This window comes from Contarinia nasturtii, unplaced genomic scaffold, assembly GCF_009176525.2.
Source record: "Contarinia nasturtii isolate CC-2019 unplaced genomic scaffold, AAFC_CNas_1.1 Cnas_scaffold_928, whole genome shotgun sequence".
NCBI lineage: Eukaryota > Metazoa > Arthropoda > Insecta > Diptera > Cecidomyiidae > Contarinia > Contarinia nasturtii.
In genome coordinates this window covers 898,723-916,648 of record NW_022198275.1, presented here as the reverse complement: position 1 = coordinate 916,648, position 17,926 = coordinate 898,723, and the positions used below count along the sequence as shown (strand labels likewise).

General features: G+C 34.3%; 7 protein-coding genes across 10 annotated transcripts; 2 read left to right on the top strand and 5 right to left on the bottom strand.

The window, feature by feature from the left end:
- Positions 1-2,208: 2,208 nt before the first annotated feature.
- LOC116343060 lies at positions 2,209-4,135 on the bottom strand. Its single transcript, XM_031770948.1, has 2 exons — positions 2,683-4,135; positions 2,209-2,604 (listed from the first exon to the last, which is right to left on the bottom strand). The coding sequence occupies exon 1, from the start codon at positions 3,941-3,943 to the stop codon at positions 2,687-2,689; it is 1,257 nt and encodes a 418-aa protein (XP_031626808.1). The 5' UTR covers positions 3,944-4,135; the 3' UTR covers positions 2,209-2,604; positions 2,683-2,686.
- Positions 4,136-4,348: 213 nt separating this feature from the next.
- Positions 4,349-5,374, bottom strand: LOC116343061 (THO complex subunit 7 homolog). Its single transcript, XM_031770949.1, has 3 exons — positions 5,249-5,374; positions 5,053-5,173; positions 4,349-4,982 (listed from the first exon to the last, which is right to left on the bottom strand). The coding sequence occupies exons 1-3, from the start codon at positions 5,259-5,261 to the stop codon at positions 4,475-4,477; spliced, it is 642 nt and encodes a 213-aa protein (XP_031626809.1). The 5' UTR covers positions 5,262-5,374; the 3' UTR covers positions 4,349-4,474.
- A 292-nt stretch (positions 5,375-5,666) lies between these two features.
- Positions 5,667-7,049, top strand: LOC116342783. The gene is made up of 3 exons (XM_031770525.1): positions 5,667-5,917; positions 5,981-6,029; positions 6,089-7,049. Exons 1-3 carry the CDS (start codon positions 5,795-5,797, stop codon positions 6,961-6,963), a joined length of 1,047 nt encoding a protein of 348 aa, XP_031626385.1. The 5' UTR covers positions 5,667-5,794; the 3' UTR covers positions 6,964-7,049.
- On the bottom strand, positions 7,043-7,810 carry LOC116342785. The gene is made up of 2 exons (XM_031770529.1): positions 7,651-7,810; positions 7,043-7,596 (listed from the first exon to the last, which is right to left on the bottom strand). The coding sequence occupies exons 1-2, from the start codon at positions 7,705-7,707 to the stop codon at positions 7,189-7,191; spliced, it is 465 nt and encodes a 154-aa protein (XP_031626389.1). The 5' UTR covers positions 7,708-7,810; the 3' UTR covers positions 7,043-7,188.
- Positions 7,811-8,587: 777 nt separating this feature from the next.
- On the top strand, positions 8,588-12,634 carry LOC116342782 (DNA-directed RNA polymerase III subunit RPC2). Its single transcript, XM_031770524.1, has 6 exons — positions 8,588-8,826; positions 8,965-10,243; positions 10,307-11,106; positions 11,171-11,587; positions 11,654-12,112; positions 12,177-12,634. Exons 1-6 carry the CDS (start codon positions 8,758-8,760, stop codon positions 12,552-12,554), a joined length of 3,402 nt encoding a protein of 1,133 aa, XP_031626384.1. The 5' UTR covers positions 8,588-8,757; the 3' UTR covers positions 12,555-12,634.
- On the bottom strand, positions 12,601-14,054 carry LOC116342784. Of its 2 annotated transcripts, none has more exons than XM_031770527.1 (4): positions 13,847-14,054; positions 13,564-13,773; positions 13,385-13,504; positions 12,601-13,297 (listed from the first exon to the last, which is right to left on the bottom strand). In XM_031770527.1, exons 1-4 carry the CDS (start codon positions 13,958-13,960, stop codon positions 13,256-13,258), a joined length of 486 nt encoding a protein of 161 aa, XP_031626387.1. In that variant the 5' UTR covers positions 13,961-14,054; the 3' UTR covers positions 12,601-13,255. The 2 variants fall into 2 exon arrangements, with proteins under 2 accessions (XP_031626387.1, XP_031626388.1); XM_031770528.1 differs by having other exon boundaries at positions 12,601-13,233.
- Positions 14,055-14,417: 363 nt separating this feature from the next.
- LOC116343029 (stress response protein nst1-like) lies at positions 14,418-17,879 on the bottom strand. 3 transcript variants are annotated; one of them, XM_031770897.1, is made up of 6 exons: positions 17,770-17,879; positions 17,637-17,688; positions 17,419-17,528; positions 15,588-15,739; positions 14,926-15,501; positions 14,418-14,845 (listed from the first exon to the last, which is right to left on the bottom strand). In XM_031770897.1, the coding sequence occupies exons 2-6, from the start codon at positions 17,657-17,659 to the stop codon at positions 14,567-14,569; spliced, it is 1,140 nt and encodes a 379-aa protein (XP_031626757.1). In that variant the 5' UTR covers positions 17,660-17,688; positions 17,770-17,879; the 3' UTR covers positions 14,418-14,566. The 3 variants fall into 3 exon arrangements, with proteins under 3 accessions (XP_031626757.1, XP_031626758.1, XP_031626759.1); XM_031770898.1 differs by lacking the exons at positions 17,419-17,528; positions 17,637-17,688; positions 17,770-17,879 and adding exons at positions 16,044-16,418; positions 16,617-17,412; XM_031770899.1 differs by lacking the exons at positions 17,419-17,528; positions 17,637-17,688; positions 17,770-17,879 and adding exons at positions 16,053-16,418; positions 16,617-17,412.
- Between the last annotated feature and the right edge of the window lie 47 nt (positions 17,880-17,926).

Genomic DNA, 17,926 nt, shown 5'->3' with positions numbered 1-17,926 from the left:
AGTGTGTCCTATTTCGGTTCGCGCATATTTCTATGCTTGCCTAAATACGCTAGGTAGCATAGATATGCCAAGTATAGCCGCAAACGCAACCGACGCATCGCCGTTCAGTCTATATGAACAATACACATGTTCGTTTATGCAGACGACCGTGCGCATACAATATAGCTCGAATCGAATGGTGACGGGTGCGTTGCGGCTTGCGTCTCCGCTATGCTTAGCATAGCTATCAGGCATAGAAATATGCGCGAACCGGTCACTGCTATTTTGTTTACTGTTTTGTTGATTAAATGAATGCCATATGCATTTTATATGTGAAAAGTTTGACGCCCTACAACACGTGATGGATTCATGGACAATAGTAAAGATAAAGATAATATTAATGCAAGAGATAGCACAAAAAATGAAGAACAACTATGTTTTGATGAAAAAATTCATATATTATGCATTGAATCAATTTCTTTTGGGAAAAAACAAAAATCTGATCGTTTAAAGTTCCAATTTTGAAAATCGAGATGAAACCACTGAAAATGGCACAAATGTTGATGACAATGCTTTGTATTCTAACCGCAGATGATTTTACAAGCATTTGGATGAAGCGGGCTTACATTGCCTTTAGTTGGTTTACTAACCGGATTATTGACAACATTTACATTTATTTGGAAATTTGCATCATCATTTTTTTGGCCATTTTTAGTGCCGTTTACTCGTATATGGTTATTTTCTTTTTGCGACATCTAATCGCTTCTTTTTTTGAACGTCTGCACACCATTCATGATATGTGTAAGTTAACTCCAACATGACAACATTTTACTGATGAATTATACAATTAAATGAGGAATAAAATGTATTGCATTCAGACAAAGACGGAGACTCTGACCAATTTTTAACTCGTGTAAACAATTATTGCGAATGTTTATGGATGTTTTACTTCAAGTGGGTACTTTGTGGAATACCTATGTGTAATTTATGTGCATGTGTGTTTTCAATTTTAAACTGTCTATATAAATACGTAGAATTTGATCGAAATCACGTATATTTACTCTTTAATATGATGTGAGTAATGGACCGAATTTTAAATAGAAGAAAAAAATATAATCACATATTGAATTAACCTAAGATTTCCATGGGACCAATCAATGCTTATTAGATATATGGCGAAATGGCTTATTGCATAACGGGCTCGTTTTTCTTCTTAATATTAAGTGGCCCTGTTGTTCTGATCTTCATTTCGATGTGTTTGCATCATCAATCGTTTTATAAAATATTTCAACATGAACTGCGCAAATTGGATGCCATATGTCCTCAGCAGGGGTCCCCCCCACCTGACGAAGTGTTACCCTTTAAAAAATTTCAAAGAATTCTTTCAATTTGCTAAGGATTTTGGCCAAAAAAGTGAAGAGCAAAAAAAAAAACGAAAAAAGTAAGGTAAAAGTTCACTTTTTTGCTTACCCCTCTCGATTTTTTTCAATTACATTCCAAATTTTTCCCTTGAGGACGTATGTTGGATGGTACCAATAAGAATCATAACTTTTAATTTGGCCCGATGTTTATTGATTGCTCGCGAGATTTTTGTGAACCATTTATTTCCAGTTGGTTTTCATTCTCCGCGGAGGTTTATCAAATTATTCTTTTCTTCATACTCACATACAACGTGCTAATGTTGGCATGCACTATGCTTCAACTGGATATGGTAACATTTCGTAATTTTTTTTTCTTCTTACGATTTTTGTCATTTGAATTACATTATCTGTAATTTAAATTGCAGCAATCACAGCAAATCGATATTAACGTTCGTCTTTTCGGAATGTTTGCCATTTATTCCCTTACAAACCTATTTTTGTACAATTTCTTTGGAAATATGGCATCAAATAGTTTCGAATGCTTAACCTTCTCTACGAATGTAATTGGACTTCAATTCAATCGTTCGATCTTCAGAATTATTTTATCCTTATGATAGCAAATGCCCAACGCCCAATATTTTACCATGGTTTCAACGCGATTATTTTGAATTTGGAAACTTTCGCCGGTGTAAGATTTTTGAAACGCTCCTTCTTACTGAAACTGACACACATATTATTTAATTTATTCCTATTTTGAATTAAAGCTGATTAAAACTGTGTTCTCATACTACATAATTATGAATGACAGCAGTTAACATACGATTGAATACACAACTTTTTATGCAACTAAGTTATTTATTTATTAAACACCGCAAATAACAATTTTTGATCCAAGCATCCCTTCTTAGTAATCGTAGTTAGTAATCAGTTCTTTTCCTTACTTCAAATTACATTTTTGAATGATATTTAACTTGTCACTTTAGATAACAAAACACTGTTCAACATAATAATTTTATTCACAGCTACAAAATTCATTTCTTCGAAATACCTAACTATATAGTAATAAACTATAGAAGTTGTATACAATAAAAGATGGAATAAATTCGGTTGAAAAATTTAGATTTGAGTGCAAATATTGTGTACTTAAGTAATAATAATTTTGTTTCGTATTTGAGTTAATATTAACTTAGTTTCAGATATTTCAGTGGAGGGGAAATCTATTCTATCTATCTATGAATCACCTTTGAAGTACATTCCTGGTTGCCTGTGAATAAAAAGGTAATAAAAAAAATATTACTTAAATTCATGGAATCCTATATATAAAATTAACAAAAAAACTCACGTTCTTAATTAGTAAGAAATTCTATCTGTGAAATGATGAAATACAATTTGGCTATATCTGCGGCATAAGTGTTTCTCTCCGGCAATGCTCCTTTAAATAATTCGGCCGAAATCCATGCGTATTCTCCCGACTTTCGCCTTTCCACATCGCATTTAATCGTCTCCAGTTGAGCAAATAATTTGCTCACTTTTTCTTTTGCAGCCTCATAATCGTAAATAGTACTGTTATAGTTGTCGATTAACGTTTTAACATCTCTGTTCATGAAATTTTTGCAAGTGCCAAGTGATATGTGACGTCGCCGCTTATTACCATATTTTTCACCAACCAAAATAAACAGCTCATCATCCTTTTGGTTATACCAATAACGATTGTTTAAAATATCTTTGACGTGTTGGCTAGTCACATGGGTGTATTCTTCATATGGATTCTTAAATGGGTCTACAAAATCTGGATTCGGAAAATGATGGTGAACATTGACATAAAAACAATCTCTTTCAAAATCGGAAAGTTTTTTTGTTTTACAGTTTGATCTATAGTTTGATGTGTAAACTTCGTTAAATGTGAATTGATGCTTTATTTTAATGCGTTCGATTAGGCGGTTATCGGTGATATTACGGGCAACCCAACGTGGTTCAATTTTGATGCCATTGTCCAGAAAATATTCAATCACCGGTTTAGATTCTGTGACTATTCTATCTATCCATTTAGATGCATCGTCAATTGACACCGCACCATTTTGTAGTAAATATATAACCTCATCAGCTTCAATGAGTTCATAAACATCACCAAAATGCATTTTCATTCTTTTAATAAAGAACACGAGATCGTCTTTTTCCACTATCCATCGATATACACGGAAAATGAAATTAAAATCATACAGACATTCGGGATCTGGTTCGAACTCGTCCAATTTTTTTGGGATAAGAAAATCGGTGACAAATGCGTACGTCTTCTTTTTATTTTTTCTATTGTCATTTTCCCGCTCTTTTTTTTCTGCGGCTGCTTTCGTTTGTTTATTTAGCTCTTCTTGTTTATGCAACTCCCGATGCCGAATACGGTTGCGTTTGGTCAGATACATTCGATTGCATTGTCGACATCCATGTTCGTCTTTGGAATGGTTATTTTGTGAATTTTTTTCCGAAAATGTACATTGACAGTAATCACAATGTATTTTAGCATTATTTTCTCCGTCGGCACTTGCTTTTCGATTTTTCTCGTTCTCTTCACAACAAGGTAATTTTGGTTTTATCCAAGTGGCCATGATGACTTTTCCACTGAATTGCAATCGCAAACAATTCAAATAGTTTGTAATATTTCAAAGAAATTTTGAGAGTTGGCTTTGAATGCGGTATGAGCGACTTTTTTAGAAAATATATGATTACACAAAATCCGTTGCGCAAATATCAATCGGCGTGAATATGGTGCTACTGTACTGAGCTCTAATGACGTGTTGCGAAAATTATGCGAATGTATTGATTGAAATGAAAACGCAATATACATAGTAGCAGTAGCACCATTTCTTACTCATACATTCAAGTATTTACTATTTACTTAAGTTGGCGCTTGATGAGCGACACATTGTGCATGTATATTTGCCATACAAACCATTGTTTTATAACTTTGCTTACTTTATTTTGTTTAAAGTACAACCAAAACCAAACCGATATTCAATTCGAGTCATTTAGAAAGCTTATGATAAATGCCATTTTTTATTCATCTTATACTTTAATACAAATGTTTTCTCTTCTTATATTCCTAGTGCAAAGTCTTGACAAAAAAGTATTATTCAGTTCTATTTGGAATCATCTAAAATTTCACCATCAACCGACATCATTTCGATATCATCCTTACTGTCACCACTCTCTTCATCAATCTCTGTAACATCTTCACCGTCCAACTTTTTCTGCAATTCTTGAATAGATCGCATCAGCACCGTAAAATCATTTCGTCGGTTTTCCAATTTTTGATCCAGTTTCGTTCGCGAGTCCTTCAAATTATCCAAATCTTTTTTCAGCGATTCAAGTTTGGCCATGGTTTCCTTGCGATCCGGTTGCTGTGAAATGACCTTTGCCAAAACATCATATTCCATGCGATTTTTGCGTATCTTTTTCGCTATCACCAAATTTTCTTTGCTTTGTGTAATCTGAACTTTGGCTTGTTCAATGCCACCATCAATTGCCTTTGATATATCCTTATAATTATCCAGTTCGTCTTGCATCATTTTACGGCAAAATGCTGATTTGCGTACAGTGAATTCACACTGTGCCAATTGGCCCAACATACGATCATAAGCCGCTTGCCTGAAATCAAAACACTCAATTAATATCGGAACTACTACGAACAGGAAGCATTTTGATGAGATTTATTTACGTATTTTCAGCGGTGTCTTTTGTGTTACTCCATTTGATGAAACTTTTTAGCAGCACATTCAAACGACGGTCATCACCGGTTCCATCACCATCGATTAATAAGCGCCGCTTAATCACACTCTCTGAAAACAAAACAAACAATGTGTGTTACACTTGGCTACAATTGAACATTGGGTCTCCATTCAATTTCTGCTTACCGTCATTTGCCATCCTTCTATTTGGTGCGTGAAAAAACGTATGCTTGAAATTAAACAAATTGTTCAAAACCTAAACAAGATACTCACTCTGAGTGTTCAACGTGAAGTTTCAGCGTGTTTGTTTGACACAAGTGTCAAATGTTTGCGACTTTTTTTCTGTTCTAAAATAATGTTTTGTCAATCATTTGACACTAAACCAAACAAATTTTTTAATTTTCAGTTTTTTTTTTCATGAAAAATATTCAAAAATATAATAAATTGTGTGTCAATGTGTTTGAAAAAAAAATTGGGAACAAGAATTGGAGACAATAAAACCCTCAAAAGCAATCTTTGATGACTGCTATAATTTTCAAACGGCTTTGATATCTTAAATAGACAGTTTTTGTGGTTTGACAAAAGTTGTCAATCATCCTGTAGTTTCATTGAAAAGTGAAAAATGTATTGTTTACACATAATTTTATACGTGCTGAAATAGAAAAGAATTTCAACAAAAGCAAAATTCAATAATAAAAATCGCTCACGGTTGTGAAATAAATGTGAATAGAAATGAGTGCGGCAAAAAAGAATTGGACATTTGATGAAGTGCAAGCACTGATACATGCTGTGCGTAAAAATCCAAGTTTATACGATCGACGAGATCCTGACTACAATCAAACACGTACAAAGGAAGTAAGATTACACGTACAAAGGAAATTAAATAAAATTCTCTACAAAAATGTTGAAATTTTGCAGGATATTTGGAAAACGATATCAACAAATGCGGCGATTGTGGAAAAGAATGGTAAGACATTTCTAATAATTATCGCCACAATTGAGTTAAATCCTCGTTTCTTTTTCTAGCTGAAGAGTGCAAAAAGAAATGGAAAACGTTACGCATTCAACAGCGTCGCATAATCATAAAAAAGATCAAGAAAAATGAGAAACGTTCGGCAATCCAATGGAATTGTTACGAAGCCTTGAAGTTTCTAATACCGCATATGGATTGGACGGCAACCGATGAGATAAAAAAAGATCCTGAGCTGGATTTATCAATTCTGTCCGATATGTGTGATGACGAAGAGCCAGAAGAGTGTGATGAGACATACGAAAATGAAGAGAATTGTGAAAGTCAATCGGAAAGCAGTTATGGCAGTTCACAAATGTATCATGATGCGTCAGTGACTGAAACAGCCGCCCAAGCAGCCGATTCGACAAACATTTCACGTACCGATGCACTGTGCACGCTAACAACAACACCGATGTTTACAGCCACCGGTACGCCTGTAACGACAGACAATAAAATGAATCAGTATTTGGTGGCTTATTTACCTACAGCAGCACAAGCCAATCCCATTCAAATTCGAAACGATATGATGGACGCACAAGCAAATTGCGTATCAATTAACAATGGAACGGCAAATGCACCACATACAATGTATGCCACTTCCGCTGCTGCAGCTGCTGAACCCGCACAAAGTACAACAACCAGTCCGCTCGATACCAAATATTCAATGAATAATCAACAACGAATCATCACCGTTCCGGTATCAACCGGACCAATTGTCAATTATTTTTTAATGGATCTCGCCGTACAAATGGAAAGACTGAATGACATCGCTCAAATGGAACTGAAAATCGAAATACATCGTTTACTGTTGGAAAAATTGAAAAATGTGAATAATTTGCGTCAAACGCAGACTTCAATATGTTTCACAACACCACAAAATCCGAATTAAAATAATGCAAGGGGAGCATTGAATGATTAGTTATAAGGGAAATTGTGTGTTTTTTTTTTTAATACTTTTATTTTCGGATAAAATACAGATTTTAAGTATATTTCGTTCTCATTTTATATATGTATTGTATATATGATATAAGTAATCGTAAGTCATTTCATTTAATTGTAATAAATATAGATTCTGTTTGTTTGTGTTTTAAAAAAGAAGTGATTAAAATGATTTTTAAACGCCTGGCATTTTCATGTTAACTTCAGATCTTAATTCAACAAGTTTCTTTAAAGCCTCCAAACCTTCATTTTTATCCAACAAATCTTGGTAATTTATATATGGATTTTTTTCCAAAAAAATATTGATCGGCTTGATTTGCGGGCATGAACCCAACTCATTCAACATTAACGCATCCTGCAATTTCTCTTGAAGAAGATCCATAGCCTTGGATAATACAGAAAGAAATACACTTGGATCAACGTTAGGCTGTGCTGGCATGCTTCCTATAGAAGGTATACCAAGAATGGGTGCTGCTTCGTCTTCACATAACTCTGGGAAGTCGTCCATTTCAACCGTCGTTTCCATACTGAGTTCATCTTCTTCGTTATATGTTTCGTTAGAAATGGCCGAAATAAGAAGAAACTGTAAGATAATATTTGATTTAGAGTGAAGGTAGATGAAATTGAATTGGTTTACCGATGGTAATAAAATCCACACGATTAAATTGCAATGTTGCAAAATAGAAAGTTGCATTTTTTTAAAGAAATTATTTAGCTGATGAATGTCGATTGAAATAACGCGTGGTCACAGGTGAACTGATAAAATAACGATTTCCTACCAATTTTTATATTGAATAGATTGTTTTCTTTTTCAATGCCACATATGGATTATTTTTTCAAGAACAATTGTTTTTTTTTTTCGTTGTCGTTACATAGCGCTGTCGATATCTGTTCATTAAACGCTGTCGTGTACCAATAAAATATATTTTATTTATTTTTATGACAAAAATAAATGTCTACACAGCGATTCATTTGTGCAAACAATTAACAAGACTAAAGCCACGAGTCCGGCTGTAATTCTTTAGAAAATACATTAAATTCAAGGAATAATTTTTAAAACGACTTAAATATAATGTGAATAAAATTTCTTTATCAAAATTTATTTTTATTTTGATACGAAATGTCTATTTTCACTTTTAAATTCCTTAATAATTATGCATTCGTTGAGGTTATAATTTGAAAATGATTACCGTAAAATTGAACATGTATTCTGATTCAGTCTGTGATTTTTCATCGCATTATTTTCCATAGAAAAAAGTCGGAAACTCAAATAACAGCAGACATTCTCAAGAGAACCCATTATTTAAAATATATCTCACAGAACACCAACACTGAATGCCATATAGAATTTCATAAAATAAAACAAATATCCTCATGATATATCGTCTACCAATTTTTTTTGGTTGAATCTTCATAGTTTCAACGGCAAACTAATGTTCATTTAAAATAGAAAATTATAGCAGAGCATAGTAGTAAAAAAGTCATTAACACATACATACACAGAAATAGAAGCATACACTCACATGTACGATAAATGTCAAACGGCAAAATGTCAAAATCGCCTTCACGTGTATTGTTATTTGGTTTTTTTAATGAGCATAATGTTTTAACATCTCAGTGGAATATTGAATGCAAAGCAAGGCTTACTTTTTTGCTAATTAACTAAACAAAATTGTGTTTAAATAGCATCAAAATATGAGTGTTCATTTTATTAAACGGACGTAGCGATTAGTGTATTAACAAAATGCCCGAAATAAATAGTATTTTTATTGACGATCCAAAACGTCTGCGAGAGCCGATCAAATCCATTGAGGTTAGATGTGATTTAATATTGAAATATTTATTATAATTGATGAAATATTCCAAAAATGTGATTTTAGTTGTAGTTTTAATTTGGAAAATTTTCAAAATGTCTGAATAAATGTGAAATTCTGTTTCGTTCGTCACACAGGATAAATGGAAATTGGTGCCGGCATTTTTACAAATCAAAGGTTTAGTAAGACAACATATTGACTCCTTCAATTATTTTGTGAATACAGACATTAAAAACATTGTCAAAGCCAATGAAAAAGTGCTTAGCGATGTAGATCCAACATTTTATCTAAGATATTTGAACGTTTATGTTGGCCGACCGGATGTCGAAGATGGTTTTAACATAACAAAAAATACAACGCCACACGAATGCCGGCTGAGAGATATGACTTATTCAGCACCGATAACCGTTGATATTGAATACACCCGTGGCACACAACGTGTCGTTCGCTCGAATTTATTGATTGGTCGGATGCCAATCATGTTACGCTCATCGATGTGTGTGCTAAACAATAAATCGGAATTTGAAATGTCACAGCTAAATGAATGTCCACACGATCCAGGCGGTTATTTTGTGGTCCGTGGACAGGAGAAGGTCATTTTGATTCAAGAGCAAATGTCACACAACAAAATGATTACGGAGGACTACAATGGTATAATGCAGTGCATTGTAACGAGTTCAACACATGAAAAGAAATCAAGAACGATTGTTTTGAGTCGCGGTGGAAAATACTTTCTACGCCATAATTCTATGACCGATGACATACCGATTGCTATTATTTTCAAAGCTATGGGCTTGTCAACGGATCAAGAAATAATGCAATACATCGGAACGGATGAACATACCCAAAATCGATTTCAACCGTCACTTCTTGATGTTGTTAACAATAAGATTTTCACACAGCAACGTGCATTAGAGTATATGGGCACGAAATTGATTGCCAAAAGATTTACAACAGCAGCTACAAAGCATTTAACACCGCCGGATGAGGCCAGAGAATTGCTTGCATCAACAATTTTAGCTCACGTTCCAGTCGAACGATACAATTTCCAAATTAAAGCAATTTATGTGGCATTAATGGTGCGCCGAATTATGGCAGCTGAAATGAATGACGCTGCTGTTGACGATCGCGATTATTATGGAAATAAACGGCTTGAATTGGCCGGTTCGTTGTTGTCACTCATGTTTGAGGATTTATTCAAACGTTTCAATTGGGAATTGAAAACAATTGCCGACAAGAATATACCGAAAATAAAAGCCGCTCAATTTGATATTGTGAAGCACATGCGAGCCGCCCAAATCACGGCTGGCCTTGAAAGTGCTATTTCGACGGGAAATTGGACTATTAAACGTTTCAAAATGGAACGTGCTGGTGTGACACAAGTTTTATCGCGACTAAGTTACATTTCGGCATTGGGTATGTTGAACAACATGCATTTTTTTAAATTTATATTTCTAATTTCGTTTAAATTACGCTTAGGTATGATGACAAGAGTTAATTCACAATTTGAAAAATCGCGAAAAGTGTCTGGTCCGCGTTCGTTACAGCCAAGTCAATGGGGTATGCTGTGTCCATCCGATACACCAGAAGGAGAAGCTTGTGGTTTAGTAAAGAATTTGGCGCTGATGACACACATCACAACTGATGTTGATAAAGAGCCAGTCATTCGTTTCATTGCTTCATATTTGGAAGATATACGTTTGTTGAGCGGTGAAAGTATAAATAATAGTCGTGAAATGATGGTTTTCATCAATGGTAACATTCTGGGCGTTATACATGATTATCGACGATTGCTTCAAGCGTTTCGATTGCTACGTCGTAAAGGTCGCATTGGAAGTTTTGTATCCATTCACACAAATCATTTGCAACGTTGCGTTTACATTCACACTGACGGCGGTCGACTGTGTCGTCCATATATTATTGTTGAAAAAGGTGTTCCATTAGTTAAACCACGTCATATTGAGGAATTGAATGAAGGTATTCGAAAATTTGATGATTTCATCTCCGACGGTCTGATAGAATATCTTGATGTAAATGAAGAGAATGATTCATTCATCGCGACTAGAGAGCACGAAATTATCGCTGAGAAAACAACCCATTTGGAAATCGAACCATTCACTTTACTCGGTGTGTGCGCTGGATTGGTGCCATATCCTCACCATAATCAAAGTCCACGTAATACATATCAATGTGCTATGGGAAAACAGGCCATGGGAATCATTGGATACAATCAGAAAAATCGCATCGATACTCTTATGTATAATATCGTTTATCCTCAGGTAAGGGAAATGAAAAAAAATAATCGCCCGTAAACTGTCACATTTTCGATTTTCATTCTTACAGACCCCAATGGTTCGTTCAAAAACAATCGAATTGACACACTTTGACAAATTGCCCGCGGGACAAAACGCTACGGTGGCGGTGATGAGTTATTCGGGTTACGATATTGAAGATGCCTTAATTTTGAACAAAGCATCAATAAATCGCGGATACGGACGATGTTTGGTGTATAAAAATACAAAATGTACGGTTAAACGATACACAAATCAAACGTACGATCGTATTATGGGTCCATCGAAAGATGTGGCCACAAACAAAGTCATTTTTCGGCATGAAGCATTGGACAGCGATGGCATTGTGTCGCCCGGTGAAATGGTTCAAAACAAACAAACGATGATAAATAAAGAAATGCCATCGGTGACATCGATTAATCCGGTTGAACAAAAAGAGGCTGGAGTTCAAAATGTTTCATATTCGCCGGTAATTTTTTTTTGTCGATTTAATACCGTATTTTGTGGATTCAAAACTCTTAATAATGTTTGATAGGTGCCGATCACGTACAGAAACGTTGAGCCGAGCTACATTGAAAAGGTATTGGTGACTGCAAATGCTGAAGAAGATTTTCTGATTAAAATTCTATTGCGACAAACACGATGCCCGGAAATTGGTGATAAATTTAGTTCACGTCACGGACAAAAAGGTGTCACCGGATTGATAGTTGAACAAGAAGATTTACCATTCAATGATTTTGGTATATCACCGGATATGGTCATGAATCCGCATGGTTTTCCGTCTCGAATGACAGTGGGAAAATCGCTTGAATTGCTCGGTGGTAAAGCCGGTCTTTTAGAGGGAAAATTTCATTACGGCACTGCATTCGGTGGCTCAAAATGTTCTGATATACAGGATGAACTATTTAAACATGGTTACAATTACATGGGCAAAGATGTTTTCTATTCCGGAATCACTGGCGAACCGCTTGAAATGTACATCTATTCGGGACCGGTAAATGAACGCAAACTACCTTTGTCTATATGTATTTGAATATAAATTAAGATTTTTTTTGTAGGTTTACTATCAAAAATTGAAGCACATGGTACAAGATAAAATGCATGCACGTGCACGGGGTCCCAGAGCAGTTCTGACACGACAACCAACACAAGGTAGGAGCCGAGAAGGTGGTCTTCGTCTAGGCGAAATGGAACGTGATTGTTTAATTTCGTATGGTGCCAGTATGTTGATAATGGAACGTTTGATGATATCGTCGGATGCATTCGATGTTGATGTTTGTAATACGTGTGGACGCTTGGCATATTCTTCATGGTGCCATAATTGCAAATCGTCTTCCAGCGTTTCAAAAATATCCATGCCATATGCGTGTAAACTTCTATTCCAAGAATTGACGAGTATGAATGTCATACCACGTTTGAAACTTACAAACTATTGATTTTATAGTGGTTACGAAGAATTGAGTAAAAATAAAACAAAGCAAATGACTGAAACAAATAAAAGCATGTATTCTCATTTCATTATTTACATTACGAAACCGCATTTGGTCAAGGTTTCCTGTGAAAGATCTGAAAAAATGAGTAGTAGGAAACACCTTTTCAAGTACACAAAAAAAATATTTTAATTTATTTTGAATAATACGATAATTGAAAATTTAAGAGAGAGAGAGAGAAAATACCATGCAATGAAAAGAAATAAAGTGCAAAAGGCACACAGAAAAAAAAGCGTTGTGTGAACTTTTTGCAACTTTCGCCTTAATTCGGCAAATTATTTGGACTATTGGCTGTTGGATCAGTTGGACTATTGGATGTTGAACTCATGACAATAATTTCTGTTTCTGCTTCTGGTGATGATGTATTCAAATGTTCACTAGACTTTAGCGAGTCTGAAGGTGATCCAGATGATGATGTTTCTGTCTGTGGACACGGCGACGAGTCAAAATCTGATATACCATAACCACTCTTCACTACTTGTCTTCTGAAATCACCCACCATTGAGGAATGACAGTTCTAGAGATAAAATTATAATCTTCGAAATTTGCATGATCGGTATTTTAGCAAGACAACACGAAAATCCATTTAAATGGATAATTTTTCTGTCATGGAAACTAGAGAAATCTGTGCAAAACGTTAAATTTCATTAGTCAAGAACACAGAACGATTGATGATCACGTTTGAACAGCTGTTTTTGTTAATCAATAAATTTTATCAGCTTGGAGAATACAAAGAAAATGACAGCTGTTGAACAATGATAATTCTCTTTAAATACCTTTTCCAATGTTGGCGCCTTTTTAAAACCACCCATCATCGCATTCCACCAATCAACTTGTTCCATATATTTTGCCAAAGAATCTTTACAGTTCGTGCATATTTTATCGGTAGACTCCAACTAAAAAAGCGAACTTTGTAAAATTCATGAATATAGAACAAAATATCAATTAGGCTTACATTTATCCCATATGTGTCGCTTAAAAAAGACAATTGGAACGAACTAACTGGTTCATTTGAAAGAACGGGGCTGCAACATAGATTACATACATCACTTAGGTTTCGTTCATTCTTCATAGCATAATTTGCTAAATTTGCAAAACGGATGTCATTTTGGAATGATGTAACACCTTTCCAGCAATTTGCACAAATTTTATTGATGTCATAATCCTAAATTAGAATAAGAGCAGAATAGCTTTGATGAAATTGTAAAAAAAATATAATATTCAAAAAATCGACTCACTTTGGTTATTTTTTCACGTATGAATAATTTCCATTCCGTAGACACTGGTAAGAGAAGAATAATTGCAACATTGCATAATTCGCAATGCTTTTCGGTTGGATTTTCTTCTGCCATTTATTCAATAACTTTAAATTTAAAAATGAGCCACAGAAAAAATAAAAATATAATGAAATATGGACCAAATGTGACTGTGATACGCTTTCATTAATTTGACGTGTCGTTTTGTTTATATGCCAAAACTGTGGTTATGTCATTCAGTTGTACTTAATTGTACTTTAGATGTAAATACATCGAAACAAATATTTAATAAGCATCAAATTCGTAATTTTCAAATAATTTCAAATAAGTCGTGGCATTGAATGATATAAAAATGTTAAATAAATTAACCAATTTCCTGAAACAAAAAAAAAACCTAAAATGAAAATCTCTTTTTACTACTAAAATGTACTGGTGATTTAGAGCAACTACATGCTGTTGTTATTCCCAGATCTATTGAGCTTAAATTTGACTGCAAGACTTTCGATTTGCCACGAAAAATAAAATACATTTGACTAAAATACGCAAGAGTTTCTTTTTAAAATAAAATATTCAAATATATTTTTTAAATTGAATGATATTTTTCTCAAAATGTGTGAGAAATGATTTACAATTAGCATTAGATAACATTTATTTCTAAAATACATTATTCTATTCAATGTATTGGGGTAAAATTGGATAAAATTAAGCTGATCTTGGTGGTCGTTGGAATGACGGTCTCGGCGCTCGTTCGAATGGGAACCTTGGTGCTCTTTCAAATGACGGCCTTGGTGATCGTTCAAATGACGGCCGTGGTGCTCGTACACGAAACGGGCGTATTGGTCTCATCGGAAGCCGCATTCTTGGCATAGGTCCATAATAGCCTGTATGAGCCATTGGCGGTGCAAATGGTGGACGAAATCCACTTGGAGGATAGAAATAAGGCATGTGAGGTTGTGGCATGTAATTTGGCATTTGTGGTACCTGAAAAAAATGGACAGTGCATATGAAAATTAATGTAAATTGAGAGCACAATAAAAAAACGTATTTTTAATTAAACTCACTGGAACAATTATGATTTGTGGTTGATGTGCAGGTTCCCGAGCGCGTTCTCTAGCTGGCGGTTCACGCATTACTTCTTGAGTTGGTTCTCGCATGGTGGGTACATCTACTGGCCGATTTGCTTGAGCAATCTTCTTTTTGTTTTTTCTTACTTCTTTTCGTCTCATCTTTCTTTCAGCCTCATTCTTCTTCTTTTCTTTATATTTTAGATATCGCCTATGCAGCTTTTCCGATCGTGGTTGATCTTTACCATTTTCATCGGTCCTCTCACGCCGAGTTTCATGCTCATTTTCTACTTTAATATTTTCTCGAGCAATCATGCGTTCCGCTCTTTTGGTGCTGCCATCTCTGCCATTTTCCTTCCTCTTTCTCTGATCACTTGCACGTCTTCTTACTCGATCTTTTTCACGTAATTTATCTCGTCCATTTTCACGTTTGACTTCTGGAACATTTTCGCGTTTGATTTGAACCGTTTCTCCTTTAGATCCACTAGTGTGGTCGATTTTCTCGATTCTCTCCCTTCTCTCTTGTTCTCTGGCTGGATCGAGAAAATATGGTTTATTCCGGTTTCCGTCAGCCTAGAATTTTAGAATTTATTAAAATCTGTATGTTTAGATTCGTAATTCAAAAACTGTAACTTAATGCAAGAAAGAAGAAAATTTACCGTTGATGATGATGACGATGTCGCCGATGATGAAGTTGATGATGATCTGGCCCTTTTGCGGTAGTTTGGAAGTTTTCTGGTTTGATTTTGTTGAGACGTTGATCTTGGTGCGGTTGATGTTGATGGTTGTGGTTCTCTTAATCGACCCCGACCTGTATTTCATTTAAATAAAAACCGATTTTTTTGTTAGATTTCACATTTAAATAAAGATATTATCCCTTTGGCGTAACTTGACCTAAATCCTAATAAATTCACTTGAAATTCGTACTCAATAATAATTCTTCCAATTTATCGAATTCAGTGTAAATTATCGTGTTAAAAACACATTTATTAAACATATACACTTAGTCAATCACATGGATAATATGGTTCGTTTGACTAAATTTTTTTAGTTAAAAATTCTAGTCTATGTTCGACAGATGTCTTGTGCGTGCGTAGCCTAATTAAATTACCTACACCACTTTCCTGTGATTAACCGCTTTCTAAAAAAATGAATGAAGGAGATTTTGTTATTAGTTTTCAGTTTCTGGAAGAATAACGAAGATCTATCTAACATTTCTATTCTATGCTATCAAACTCTTGGAAACTTTTGATGGTTTCACCAAACAGAGCGAATAAATTGATTGCAGATATTATTTCGTTGTTTGAAGAATGATGATGAATTTGAGGGCAGTAACGATATCCATTCACTTTCTTTATATGTTTAGTGAGGCCCAAATATTTCTCATTGTTTGCACAATGTAGCCAAAAACGATCGATTTTATTTTGGAGCTATAAAGATATTTCATTGATAGCAAATACCAAATTAATACGAATCCATCCGCAAAGCATCTAAAACAGCATAAAAAAACAAACAAAACCAATTTTTTTTTTAAACTAAGAGACTTTTATATGAAACTATGCAAATTCTGCCATTTTTACAAATGGGCACAGTTTCTGAGCAGGTGGGGTCGGATTATCCACCACCGTCAGAAGCTATGCAAATAGTCTTTTGAATTACAGAAAATTTCAATTATAATTAGGTCAAACCTTTGAATGTGTCCATTTTCCTGGTGATTTGATCGCCAAACGTTGATACAGTTGATTGAAGAACGTTGATATCGTTGTTTGTAGTTGAATTTTGGCTTGTATCAACATTGCAATTGCATAAATATTACATGTTATTTAATCAGACACTTTCAATTTATATCTTTTTTTTGTAAAGACGCGATTTCAAAATAAAATAAATTAAGCACATCTTTGTAAAGTAAAATATTGTTCAATTAATGAAATGACAGTACGAACGCAAAGCCATATCAACACCTTATTTTTGTGAGGACAAAGGATTTTATGATAAAATTTAAGTGTCTAATCGAGAGTTTTTCTCTACTGTCCTGAGTTTTTATTGACTCATAGAGTCGAATGGACTATTACCATTTTACCTATTTCTTTTAAAAAAATGATTTAAAATCAAATCCAAAAAAATGTAGTTTTCAATGTTTCGTCTCATTTTTTTTTCACATCGAGTGAATATAACCTGTATCAGCTCGGATTGTTCCAAGTGTCATAAAACGTATAACAAAAATATTGTTTCTAAAATTAATAAATGTGATCAATCTACACCTCAAATATTTACTGAAATTGTTGGATTGTTTTGTAGATATACATTCGTGATCGTACTGTACAATAAAATAGATGCGTAAAAAACAATTTCATATGCCAGTGAATTTTCCCATTCATTGTGTTTTCAAACTGAATTGAAATGTGTCCAAAATACCAGAAACATTTATGCATTTACAAGTAAGCCATTTGCTTGATTCAGGATAACCGCATAATAAAAAGACAATCATACCAATAGCAGCATCTAATTCTAGTTGTTCACGCCCAGGATGAAGTTGCAGCTCATCAGGATCTGGTGATAAGTTGGACCGACGATATGATTTCGGCACAAATTTTTTGTTGCTATACATTTAAGCGGACACGAAAAATCAACATATAAAATGCATTTAAAATAATTTTCCAAAATATCGCTTTTTTATACACATTTTTACTTGAACACTTTTTACTTACTTCGATGGGCCCTGCCTATCCATTATATTTCTTTCTTCAAAATCTCCGTTCACTTCAAGCACGAATAAAATTGAAAATGTTGAAAAATAAAAATTTATTTACAAATTGAAGTAATATTTTGTATTTTTATTACATTTGAAGGAATATCTGTGACTTCAATGAAATGTTGCGTCTGAAAATATACGTAATTAACACTGCGTGCTTTAGTTTGCCGAACTGTCACGGTTGCTGTGTATGTGTGAGTATGTTTACTGTCGCGAATAGGCACACGTGTTGTACACTCATCTCAC

What these genes read in the sequence shown, in the direction of transcription:
- LOC116343060 (XM_031770948.1), bottom strand. Translation starts at nt 3,943, where the DNA reads ATGGCCACTTGGATAAAACCAAAATTACCTTGTTGTGAAGAGAACGAG.
- LOC116343061 (XM_031770949.1), bottom strand. An exon ending in AAAGACACCGCTGAAAATAC is followed by an intron (nt 4,983 to 5,052) that starts GTAAATAAATCT and finishes TTTTGATTTCAG; the next exon opens with GCAAGCGGCTTATGATCGTA.
- LOC116342783 (XM_031770525.1), top strand. Translation starts at nt 5,795, where the DNA reads ATGAGTGCGGCAAAAAAGAATTGGACATTTGATGAAGTGCAAGCACTG. An exon ending in ATCAAACACGTACAAAGGAA is followed by an intron (nt 5,918 to 5,980) that starts GTAAGATTACAC and finishes GAAATTTTGCAG; the next exon opens with GATATTTGGAAAACGATATC. An exon ending in GGCGATTGTGGAAAAGAATG is followed by an intron (nt 6,030 to 6,088) that starts GTAAGACATTTC and finishes TTCTTTTTCTAG; the next exon opens with CTGAAGAGTGCAAAAAGAAA.
- LOC116342785 (XM_031770529.1), bottom strand. Translation starts at nt 7,707, where the DNA reads ATGCAACTTTCTATTTTGCAACATTGCAATTTAATCGTGTGGATTTTA. An exon ending in TGTGGATTTTATTACCATCG is followed by an intron (nt 7,597 to 7,650) that starts GTAAACCAATTC and finishes ATTATCTTACAG; the next exon opens with TTTCTTCTTATTTCGGCCAT.
- LOC116342782 (XM_031770524.1), top strand. Translation starts at nt 8,758, where the DNA reads ATGCCCGAAATAAATAGTATTTTTATTGACGATCCAAAACGTCTGCGA. An exon ending in AGCCGATCAAATCCATTGAG is followed by an intron (nt 8,827 to 8,964) that starts GTTAGATGTGAT and finishes TTCGTCACACAG; the next exon opens with GATAAATGGAAATTGGTGCC. An exon ending in AAAATGTTTCATATTCGCCG is followed by an intron (nt 11,588 to 11,653) that starts GTAATTTTTTTT and finishes AATGTTTGATAG; the next exon opens with GTGCCGATCACGTACAGAAA.
- LOC116342784 (XM_031770527.1), bottom strand. Translation starts at nt 13,960, where the DNA reads ATGGCAGAAGAAAATCCAACCGAAAAGCATTGCGAATTATGCAATGTT. An exon ending in TACGTGAAAAAATAACCAAA is followed by an intron (nt 13,774 to 13,846) that starts GTGAGTCGATTT and finishes ATTCTAATTTAG; the next exon opens with GATTATGACATCAATAAAAT. An exon ending in GCGACACATATGGGATAAAT is followed by an intron (nt 13,505 to 13,563) that starts GTAAGCCTAATT and finishes TCGCTTTTTTAG; the next exon opens with TTGGAGTCTACCGATAAAAT.
- LOC116343029 (XM_031770897.1), bottom strand. Translation starts at nt 17,659, where the DNA reads ATGGATAGGCAGGGCCCATCGAA. An exon ending in CATCGTCATCATCATCAACG is followed by an intron (nt 15,502 to 15,587) that starts GTAAATTTTCTT and finishes CTAAAATTCTAG; the next exon opens with GCTGACGGAAACCGGAATAA. An exon ending in CACAAATCATAATTGTTCCA is followed by an intron (nt 14,846 to 14,925) that starts GTGAGTTTAATT and finishes CATTTTTTTCAG; the next exon opens with GTACCACAAATGCCAAATTA.